Source organism: Daucus carota, chromosome 4 (assembly GCF_001625215.2).
Source record: "Daucus carota subsp. sativus chromosome 4, DH1 v3.0, whole genome shotgun sequence".
Lineage (NCBI taxonomy): Eukaryota > Viridiplantae > Streptophyta > Magnoliopsida > Apiales > Apiaceae > Daucus > Daucus carota.
Genome location: NC_030384.2, coordinates 38,340,903 through 38,352,029, shown reverse-complemented (window position 1 = coordinate 38,352,029; position 11,127 = coordinate 38,340,903). Strand labels below are relative to the sequence as shown.

General features: G+C 34.7%; 2 protein-coding genes across 2 annotated transcripts; both read left to right on the top strand.

Annotated features, from left to right (window-relative positions):
- Positions 1-663: 663 nt before the first annotated feature.
- On the top strand, positions 664-7,455 carry LOC108215718 (protein PIGMENT DEFECTIVE 338, chloroplastic). Its single transcript, XM_017388270.2, has 8 exons — positions 664-1,593; positions 3,393-3,467; positions 3,573-3,644; positions 3,891-3,971; positions 4,121-4,218; positions 5,461-5,586; positions 6,677-6,725; positions 6,942-7,455. The coding sequence occupies exons 1-8, from the start codon at positions 718-720 to the stop codon at positions 7,119-7,121; spliced, it is 1,557 nt and encodes a 518-aa protein (XP_017243759.1). The 5' UTR covers positions 664-717; the 3' UTR covers positions 7,122-7,455.
- Positions 7,456-8,436: 981 nt separating this feature from the next.
- Positions 8,437-10,998, top strand: LOC108217936 (uncharacterized). The gene is made up of 4 exons (XM_017390849.2): positions 8,437-8,589; positions 8,706-9,033; positions 9,108-9,272; positions 10,340-10,998. Exons 1-4 carry the CDS (start codon positions 8,536-8,538, stop codon positions 10,783-10,785), a joined length of 993 nt encoding a protein of 330 aa, XP_017246338.1. The 5' UTR covers positions 8,437-8,535; the 3' UTR covers positions 10,786-10,998.
- Positions 10,999-11,127: the final 129 nt, after the last annotated feature.

Below are 11,127 nucleotides of genomic sequence, written 5' to 3'. Positions count from 1 at the left end.
AATGAAATATTTGATATCCAAATATTTATTTTTAAGTTTTATAAACTTAATGATGAATATGAGTTTGAGAAATCACGAATAATTTGAGAGGACTATTTTAACATATTATATATGAACAATTTTACTTAGTTACAATTACTGGAAAAATGAAACTTAGAAATAGGAAAAATTATTTTTCCTACTGAATTATGATAATATCATAAATCGCAAATTCACGCATCCGAACTGATTTAAATCGAACCAAACGATTTGATTTAGTTAGTTTACGAGTCACGTGTTTGTTTGAATTTTTAAAAATCATAATTACGTGATTTGATTACTGTTGGATTACAAATCTGAACCAAACCGAACCTCTCATGTGCTTTGAGGATTAACTAATTTTATCATTTTTGCATAATAATAACAATAAAAGTATACTTTTTTTTGGAAATGTATTTTTTGCGAAAACATTGGTTTATACAACATATTGGTATCAAGCCATTTTATTGTATAATATAATCTACTAGGGCTTGTGGATAAAGAGAGATCATATACTTATCTCCAAACCCATATTTCGAAACTTTAGCCCACTTTGTTTTCTTTATCCAGGGCCCAAACTGAATAAGCAAAAAAAGCCCATTTACGGTAGACATTTTCCGGTCTCAAATAGTTTCAAGACTACAATTGGATAAAGGCATACAACTCCTGTATGTATAGGCAGAGCAAGGTGAGGAGACAATGTCACTCTACCTTCATCCCTGTAAGGCTTTACTGTCTCACAATATCTTCTGCTTTGAATCTACCCAAAACAAAGCTATTTCAAGCTCTTATTTATGCTCAATTGCTAAAACTAACACTTCAAGAACTCATAGTTCAGTTCATGGGCATTGTAGAAATTTGATTGTTAGTGAGAATTTGCCTGTTTTGAGAAGTACCCATGTTTCTTTTAGCTCAAAAGATGAAATCTTTACTGAGTTACCAACCACCCATTTTGGTGAAGAGGGTGGAAATGAGAATGTTGAGGAGGTTGAAGAGCTTGAATTGTTGGATAAGCCATTTGTGAAGAATGTTAGTAATGGGTCTGTTGTTGAAGTTGAGCAACCCGAGTTGCGTAATTTGGATGAAGAAGAGGTGTTGGAGCCTTTCCTGAAGTTTTTTAAGCCTAGGGAATTGGGGGAGGAAGTTTATGATTCAGAAGAGAGTGATTTTGAAGAGGAGGAAGTGGAGAAGGTTTCGGTTGAGTATTACGAGCCTAAGGCTGGTGATTTTGTTGTCGGTGTGGTGGTTTCGGGTAATGAGAATAAACTTGATGTTAATATCGGGGCTGATTTATTGGGTACAATGCTTAAGAAGGAAGTGCTTCCCTTGTATCACAAGGAGATGGAGTACTTGTTATGTGATACTAATAAGGATGCTGAGGAGTTTATGGTTCGAGGGAAAATGGGGATTGCAAAAAATGATGAGGCAATGGGTGGTGAGTCGGCTCCTGGAAGGCCTGTTGTGGAGCCTGGAACTATTTTGTTTGCCGAGGTTCTCGGAAGAACACTTAGTGGTAGGCCGTTGCTCTCTACCAGAAGGCTGTTTAGTCGCCTCGCTTGGCATCGCGTGAGGCAGGTTCTTTTCTTTCTTTAAGTACATGAATTTAGTATATGTTGTTGGGCAAGTGCTATAGTCTTTCCCTTTTCAGTCAAATTGGGGCTTCGTTCTTATGATCTTATATAAGTTTTTATAGAATGGATTGTGAAACCTGTTTTAATACTTTTATGTTAAAAAAAGAAGAAAGAAAGATAGTTGAGATATTATATTCGTGCTAGTAAGTATTTTATGCGATGTAATAGTGTAGAAAGAAAGAAATACCTTAATTGTTTATTGCAGATTTGTGTAGAAGCCTAATATGTGAAGAACTACTAAAACTATAAACATTAGCATATTAGGCTTTCTTTAGACATTGTACCTCAAATCGTAAATTGAGCTGACATTATGTGGTAGTGTCTCTGCAAGTAATGTTGCAAGCACTACATGACATTTTCCCTGCCGTCCAAGTGTCCAAAGCCAAGATGTTGATATTTTTCTGTAGGGAGTGAAATCTGGATTGCATTCAGACAATTCTGTTATATCCTATATTAGAATATTACAAAATAATTTCCTATATTTTGGCTGCTTCATTTATCTAAATTCCAAACTCTTCTCGTTTTTTGTATATTTTGTTGTTGGCCAAGTGATTAGTATATTTGGGGCATAAAATGTAAAAAGACATAAGAGTTTTGGAGGGATAAGTTATTAACAACTTGAGGCAAAGGAATCAACCACAATGTCAAAAATGTGACTAAGTTCATTTTTGTTATATGAATCGCGGATTAGGAAAATTATAAGAATATCTACTACTCAATGCCTACAACAGCTGAACATAATCTATTATATGCAAACAGCAACAGACTTTGCCAACCTCAACCGCGTATCCATATTACTAATAATACTAATGTGTCGTGAGCTTCTGAAAGATTAACTATGCTCAATTCAAGGGAAATTTCAAAAATTCATTGGCAGAATTTTTAGTCTTCCCAACAGCATCTTTGTGCTATCTTTCCCTTCAGTTAGACCCTATTACCTTTTATGCTTGATTCAGTTATATATATGCGAGGCATACTGGGTAGAAGTTCTCTTAGATATTACTTTAAGTATGCATGATGGGTAATTGATGACACTAGACTTCAAGGACAAGGGAACCAATGGTTTCGGGGGATGGGCAGTGTGTGTGTGCTGCTAAAAGCGGATCTGTGGACTGAGACCTTCAAAGGGGGGGTTCAAATGATTACATGCAATGATGCAAACAAGGACTTCTATGATATTTGTCTTCAATTAAATTTTTATATTTAGTGTTTGGTCTTGTGTGCTAGGTATCTACAGTAACTGAGATACGGAATTGCCTAATTTAATAAACCCCCCCTTTTTTGGCTTATTTGTGATGCTGTGAATTCTTGACATAGAACATGTATTTCATTTCAAATTTTAGATTTCAAATGACATGATTTGAGGTGTCATTTCAAATTCTCAACTTCATACTGGTATGAAATGTCTTGGATTTCAAATGAAATCTAAATCCATCTTTTTTTGTGTATCCAAACATGTCATTTGATCAAATCCAGAATTTCAAATGAAATTCAAGTTCGCAAACAGGCCATTAGATTATTTGTCTTGTTGGTTTATCATCCGAATAACCACTTTCGAGCAGAAAAATCTATAGAATTTCTACTGCATTTGCGAATTAAGAAGCTCATTTATCTTGTATAGTGTTCGAAAACATCTTAGATTTTTTCTTATTGTTCATGCTATTAAGACACCATCAGAACTTTTTTGTGTATCAAGTTATGTCTTGTGTGAGCAAACTTGTAATATTACATATATGTATGCAGATTAAGCAGCTGAATGAGCCTATAGAGGTTAAAATTACCGAGTGGAACACTGGTGGTCTGCTTACAAGAATTGAGGTTTGGTCTATAATATACTACACATCTTTTCTTTATGTTTTTGCAGCAAACCCCACAAGCAGACACATATGCATTGTTCTCACAATACTGAAGTTGGTTTTGCAGGGTTTACGCGCTTTTCTCCCTAAAACAGAGTTGATAAATAGGACAAACAAATATACTCAGCTAAAAGATAATGTAAGTGAGACTTCCTTTTAGATTTTTGTTATTTAATCTTGTATTGTATTTTCTGGCCGATATATGTTTTGCACTGTGCATGTAATTGATTGGAATCCATGCTTGATTGATGTTCTAATTATTTTTGTGAAGTAACTACGCATGTTGCCTTTTTAGGTCTTCTTATTTTGCATCCATTTGCATACAATCTTTACTTATTATATTCTCATATATAACAGTTACATATTATATTTTTGGCCGGTGTAGGTGGGACAGAAGATACATGTGCTGGTTACTAGGATAAATGAAGCTACCAATGACTTAATTATTAGCGAGAAGGAAGCATGGGTTGGTTCGCATTTGGCACTGGGCATTACATGCTACTTGTGTTTTTTGTTAATTATTTTCCATTTAATTTGTTTATCTCTATGTTTTTTTGGCTTTTCTTCAGCATACAATCTGCCATTTCTGTCCCATGAACGTTTTGCAATTTGCAGACAATGTTGCATCTTCAAGAGGGAACACTTCTAGAGGGAACAGTAAATAAGATTTTCCCATATGGTGCTCAAGTAAGGATAGGCGAGACTAACAGAAGGTTAGGTGATTCCATGATTCAGTTTCATATTGCAAACTTTTTCTAGATAAGTACTATTCACATGCATCTTGTACAATATTATATTTTTGTGGAGTTTATGGATAACTTAGTCCCCGTCTGGAAAGTTACAGGCACTTGCACACTATTGATTCAAAACAGTTGATATGTTTTATTTATGGACGTGAACTTAGACCAGGGTAGAACATGATTGGTTTTTTCTTGCAAGCATACTCCACGGAATATTGTGTCCCCTTCTACATGTTATAAAGTTCAAGTATATACAGAGTGAAAAGTGAAAACAATGAATTATTAACGAAGAGCAGACTGATCACTTACTTGATTATTGTCGCAGTAAATGTCTGAAATTGTACTTTCATAAGTTTCCCAAAATACATCGTATACTATCATGTACTCCCTCCGTCCCACCAGGTTCTTTACAGTTACCTCTTTTGGACGTCCCATCCATTTCTTTACATTACAAAACTTTCCCAAAATAGTTAATGGGTCCCACCACTTTATCACTTTTCCTTCCTTTTCACACTACTTTTACTCCACTATCTCTCTTTTATATATTAAAAATCGATGGGTCCCACCACTTCACCCACTTTTCTTCCTCTTTTTCACTACTTTATACATATTTCTTAACCTCCGTGCCCAAACCCAATGTAAACAATTGGGTGGGACGGAGGGAGTATCAATGAAACTGCACATAGTAGTATGGCTAGGATTTTTAAGTAGTCATGTTTAGAAGAATGAATTTTTAAAGAAAAATAAAAGTCAATCTAGTTTCCTCCATGCCATTAATGTAGATCTAATTAACGATTTGGTGATACTTGCGAGACCATGCATAGTTCTATAAATAAATTATCAGATAGCTCATTGTAACTAATTAAAACAATAATAAGCACGTTTTTTGGGAGGGAGGGGTTTGAATCATTGATAACCTCTTTTTTGTGGCTACATGCTTTTTAGTATCAATTAGGATCCTGTACGTGTGCAGTTCGTATCCTATATGTTTAGCAAGAAATATGCCACACACATACAATTAATATTCTTCATATTATAGAACCATCAATATGCAAAGAAGCTGTAAAATACACACTGTAGGGTCGCTCGGTCAGATCCTACAAGTATTATAAACTCGGACATAAACACCCTTTATAATTGCAGTTGTATGACTATACAAAATTCTTGGAGGTAAGTAAAATTGTCAATAATATATTCTACATATACTTTATTCAGCGGATTACTGCATATATCAAGCATCAGTCGAGCTCGAGTTGCTTCAGTGAGTGACTTGTTAGCAGTTGGCGAGAAGGTCAGAGTTTTGGTTGTAAAGTCGACATTCCCTGACAAAATTTCTCTCAGGTTTCCTCCAAACAGCCTCCCTTGTAATCGTTTTTAAGTATTGGCATGCTTTATTTGTCCATATAATGGTAAAGTTTGACATAGAAAAGACAGCCTTGTGTATTATTGTCTCCTTCATGGTAATAAAAACATTAGAGACCAAAATTAGATATATTATTAATACTGGTGAAACAATGAGAAGCTCATGTGGTTGGACACACCTCAAACCTTGTCTTTTTTTTATTCTTTCTTTCTTTTCTTTTTCTGCATGAAACATACCTATTCAATATGTCTTGTTTTGAAGAATTCCTTTTTTGATTAGGATTTAATACATTAGCAAAAGTCCCAAGGTGATTAAGAATTAAATAGATACTTAATATTCACTTGATTCCCTATCTTATTTGGTGAAGTATATGGTATAGTTACCGATTTGAGGTGGTGTTATAGGCAATGTTTTTAAAGCTGACTTCTGTGATGTGTTGTATCACAGGGTTTATGTGGAGGTTGGTATTTAAGGATTGAACATATATTGTACTGTGTAATTTAGTATTTACAATCTTCATGGATTGGCTCCAGTCTAATTGTATTGTTAATTTGTTATGTCACAGAGGCTCAGCTGAGAAGCATGAATATTTAATAAGCAAGCTTAGCCGAATTGAATTGAGCTCTTCATCTATATTTGCATATCAAACCGAATCTATCTGTACCAAGAAGTATATTTTATGTGGTTTCAAGTTTCAACCGCACTTCTCCATTTACTCTATGAACATTGCAGTTTGTCCTTAGACTCCTAGTTAAATTCACATTCCAAGCTTAAATTTTACCTACTTGAAGAAAACAGTATTATCCCTCGGCCTTCATGGATATGCAATCCATTATGTCTGTAATGACTTTTTTTATATCTATTGCCGTGAAATCTCTCCATCTTAAATACAAAGACGATGCCTGTTGGTCAAGGGATACTGAAACATTGTCTGTCCTCTATCAATTTGACATTGAAAGAAATATTGTGTTTTAATTGTTTTAATTCTGCTTGTGGAAATAAATAAGTAGATTGCTTTCTGTCACTTAAAAGGATTGCAAAAAACTCATTTATCTATGTCTCATGCAGTATTGCTCAACTTGAAAGTGAACCTGGCTTATTTATGTCGGATAAAGAGGTAAATATACCAGTTTTAGTTCTCCTGCATCTCTCTAGTGTGGCTTTTAGGCATTGCGTTGAAACTTAAATGTCTTTTCCTATACTGTGCTATGGATTCAAACCTCTTCTTCGTCTGCCATTATAATTTTATTGCATAATAACATCATTGCATCCCCAACTGTTGATATACACTAGTTAATTGTTATACAATATTCTTCTTATTTTATTGTTACAGAGAGTATTTTCGGAGGCTGAAGAAATGGCAAAGAAGTACAGGCAGAAGATGCCCACTACTGCTTCAGTAGCAAGGAAGCCAGATCAGTTTCCAGCTGACACCTTATCATATGAAGATGAGGAAAAATTATACTCAAATTGGAAATGGTTCAAATTCGAAATGGATAACGAACCAGAATGACCTAGCAATCCCAAATTAAATCAGAGGACATTATTGTCAAAGAAGAAAAAAATGAAGCCAACTCCAATAGACCTCTATCCTGCGCAGAAATGATCATGGACAGGTATTATCAGTCTGTTGGGCGAGCATCATGCCATCATCCATCAATTTAAATTTTGCAAAGTCATTAATGGTCAATGGTAGTTATGTAGAGACGATTCTCCAATTTTTGGTGGCTACTGGCTAGATAGATGTAAATGTGCAGTAGCATGTATTTAGACAATACTTTATGGATTGATGATGTATATGTCGCTGTCAGTCATTGATATGAATCAAATATGTTATGCTCTAGTTATTTAGGCTGTGTTCACTTGGATGGAATGGAATGAGGGGAGAATGGAATGAATAATTATATAGAAGTTTTATGGAGAAAGAAGCAAGTATGAGATAATAATGACTAAATATGAATGAGTTTAAATTTCTTGCGATAAAAATTGTGAGGAAACATGATGTAGAAATGGAATGAGCATTCTTTCTAAAACATGTGAGTTACAAATCTAGTTAAAATAGTAGCGATGGAATGATTGAAGGAATGAAAAATATAGACATTTTCTCTAACCAATACCATGTTAGAGTACAGATTTCATTTCATTCTTCCCTCATTCTATTCCTTCCAAGTGAACACAACTTTTGTGTTGAACTTTGATAGACTCCAATGTTTTTTTAACTAGTTCATAATCAAAGGAAATATGTATTCAGCCTTTATGAACAGCACAATCTCATTAAATTATTTTCTATTTGGGCAATGACTAAATTTTGAGATGCTTGAAAGAGGCCAGGGCTACTGCTACTCGGCTGGTTCTTCCACCAACTGGCTTTTTATATTGTTTTATACTTTCAGGGCTTGCTCATGTTTTTAGCTCAGACACCTAAATTTTAGGGGTTTTTTCGAAAAATATCCAAGTTGCAAATTTAATTTTCAAGATTAGGGTATAATCATATATGCAATCCCAATTGCAACTCTTTCAACTTAAAAAATAATTAATTTGAATTTTAATTAGAGTTGCTCTCTCGTATACAACTTTATTCGTATTTTTGAAAATAAGTTGGAACACGAGGATATTTTTGCAAATTTCTCTAAATCTTATAACATTTTTATTACACTTTTTTCTAACATCGCCAATAATTTTAAATAAAAATATATATATATACTGACAAAATATATATTTGTTTCTACTATATTGAATATACTTTTATAAAAAGTATATTTATATAAATTTAGATCAATTTTTTTTGTCAGGAAATTTAGATCAATTTAATTTTCCTACGATAAGGTGTCTCCCTTTGAGGGAAAACTGAAAAGCACAGTAACAAGCAAATTTCGCATCAAATTCAAATATCAGGGTACAGGCGCGCTCAGACAAATCAAAATCAAATGCCGTCAATCATCTTCATCGCTGTTCAGTGCTGTCAATGCTCAACTATGCAGGCAATCTCTCTCTCTCTCTCTCTCTCTCTCTCTCTCTCCCTCTCTCTCTCCCTCTCTCTCTCATGTAGCTCTCTATGTGCATACGGTGCTGTAACTGTTCCCATACATACACACAGGTGAAGCAGAGGAAGAAGAGCAGCAACAAATGGACTTGCGTTGTCTGCAACCAGAAACAATCGGTTCTCAAAGTCTTCGCTCAGTCATTCATGGCCAAAGACGTCCGCAAAATCGTTCAAACTTTCAATATGTCTCGCCAATTAGCCGATCAAAATCAATCTCTTCAACTCGATCAAGAAACCCTAGCTTCGACGTCTCCGAAACACGATAATAATACTGACAATCAGACGAAGAAACGGACTGATTGGACCGAGTACATTGATCCTGAAGATGAAGATAATAATAACGATAATGATGATGATGATAATGATGATGCTCGGAGTTCAGGTGTACAAATTGTGTTTTTTATACAATGTGTGTGATGATTTATTTTAGGCGGCTAATAAGGTTTAATTATGCAGGAAATGTGTTTGATGCAAAGTTTGTTACGGAATTGCCTAAGGCGGTGTTTAAGAAACCTAAGTTGAGTGGTTATTCATCTTCGTGTACTGGAAAGAGGAATGACAAGTCTTATAGGCCGGTTTTTGGAAAGAGGAAATCTTCGTATGAGCAACTTGATTTAATAGGTAATGCTGCGTAATATGTGACCAAATTGGATATGTGGTTTAATTGTTTGATTTTACTTGGCGGTGTTGTTAGTTTGAGTGACAGTGCAGGATTTAATAGTAAGTGTTTGTTATTTAGGTCAGCTTGGATTAGTAATTGTGTTCTTATATGAAATAGAAGGTGAGATGCATATGATATTATTGCCAAAAAATCCGAGTTTGTTGATTATTTCAGTCATGAAATCTGTTATTCCTATAACATGAAAACCACAAAAAGGATACAGCTCTGCAAGAAATTAACAATATACAAAAAATTTATTAGTTAATATACGTGTACTTATAATGCTAATGTGTTCTTCCATGTTGATTTATCCTAGTGAATGCCTCGATGAACAGGTGTATGATATACTGATAATGCCTTTTGGTTTTATTTTGAGGTATATATAGGGTTAACTGGTGAAATTTGTTTTTCCTTATAGCTCAAAAAATAAGAAGTGTACATCATGTGCAAGTAAATAACAGTCTTGAAGTGTAGTCATGTGTATTTCACTGGTTTTACTCGCCAAAACACTATGTTATTCATTTTAATAGTTATTTGACATTCTTTTCATCTATGAAGCATTAACATACATGGTGGTGAGCTTTATGTTTGTAGCTTAAGGTTTTGTAGTAGTTGGTCTCTGTCGTTTTCATCTTTCACCGTGTGAGAAAGTTGGTGGCTACTTGAGTTGTGTCCTACTAACTTTTCATATCCATTTTTTTTTTCCCAAGATGCTTATATGAAATGGAGCTGCCACATTCTGATACTGGTAAAATGATTGACCGAAGTCTCAGCTGCAAGGGCAGCCTTTAGAGAACAGAAATAATTGATATAGTATCAGTAACTGGGCACTATTCCTTGTTTTGAACCATGCTTACTATGCTTGTCTTCCCATTTCCTTTTTAATTGTTTTTTTAGCCTGAATGAAATGTTTAATAGTTCTACTTGTTTGGATGGGGTAATGTATGGAGGTGATTCTGGCTTGTGATTATACCATTTGGCTTCTGTGTCATCTTAAGCCTTGATACTACTCACTTATGTTTTGTAGAGAGAGAACCAACCAAATCTGGGGGAACAATAGTGGACCCAAACCAGAGGGCTTGTGCAAACCAACCTGCTGACATGTTTCCCCATAGCAATATATTGAAAGGCCGACTTTCGGATGACAAGCGTGAGCCTTTCCGTGCTGCTGCCCTTTTTGCAGAAAAGGAGCTGATGGGACACAAATATTCAGAAGACACAGGAGCATCAAAATGGACAGATTACATAGGTGTTAACGATAGCATTGGAGCTAAAGCACCATCAGGACTTGAGCCAAAGGCTAGTGTAAGTTCAAAATGGGCCGACTACATTACAGAAGAAGATGATGATGATAATGCTGACTTGATGATCCCATCTCAGAAGAATCATCCGGGTCATTGGAATGATGTTTCATTTTGCACCTCTTTGTGTGATCAGACTGCTGAAGATGATATCCATCCAGATTTTCATTGATTAGTTGCGTATTTTGGCACTGATTGATGTAAAAAATTCAAATTTAAATCCAAACTGTGCAAAAAAAAAAAACAGCAGTAGCTTTTGCACTTTGGATTATATTTTTCATGTTCTTTTGGTATTCACAGCTGTAGTTAATGGTATCTTTCTTACTTATTAACCAACTCTTTACTTGATTCAGAAGTAAAAATTTCAAAGGCTGTGCTTTATTAACTTGATTCATAGTTTCTAGTTTAGTCCTCAACTCTTTTCCCAATACCATATCAGATTCATTTCAAACTGATTAATCTCCACCTATGCATTTTAGGGCTAGTATTCTATATCTTAGAATAAATTATGCAT

Excerpts from the sequence above, each read along its gene's own strand:
- LOC108215718 (XM_017388270.2), top strand. The coding sequence starts at position 718 with ATGTCACTCTACCTTCATCCCTGTAAGGCTTTACTGTCTCACAATATC. Across the intron at positions 3,645-3,890 it reads ATACTCAGCTAAAAGATAAT|GTGGGACAGAAGATACATGT; the intron begins GTAAGTGAGACT and ends TGGCCGGTGTAG. Across the intron at positions 4,219-5,460 it reads ATAGGCGAGACTAACAGAAG|CGGATTACTGCATATATCAA; the intron begins GTTAGGTGATTC and ends TACTTTATTCAG.
- LOC108217936 (XM_017390849.2), top strand. The coding sequence starts at position 8,536 with ATGCCGTCAATCATCTTCATCGCTGTTCAGTGCTGTCAATGCTCAACT. Across the intron at positions 8,590-8,705 it reads GTCAATGCTCAACTATGCAG|GTGAAGCAGAGGAAGAAGAG; the intron begins GCAATCTCTCTC and ends ACATACACACAG. Across the intron at positions 9,034-9,107 it reads TGATGATGCTCGGAGTTCAG|GAAATGTGTTTGATGCAAAG; the intron begins GTGTACAAATTG and ends TTAATTATGCAG.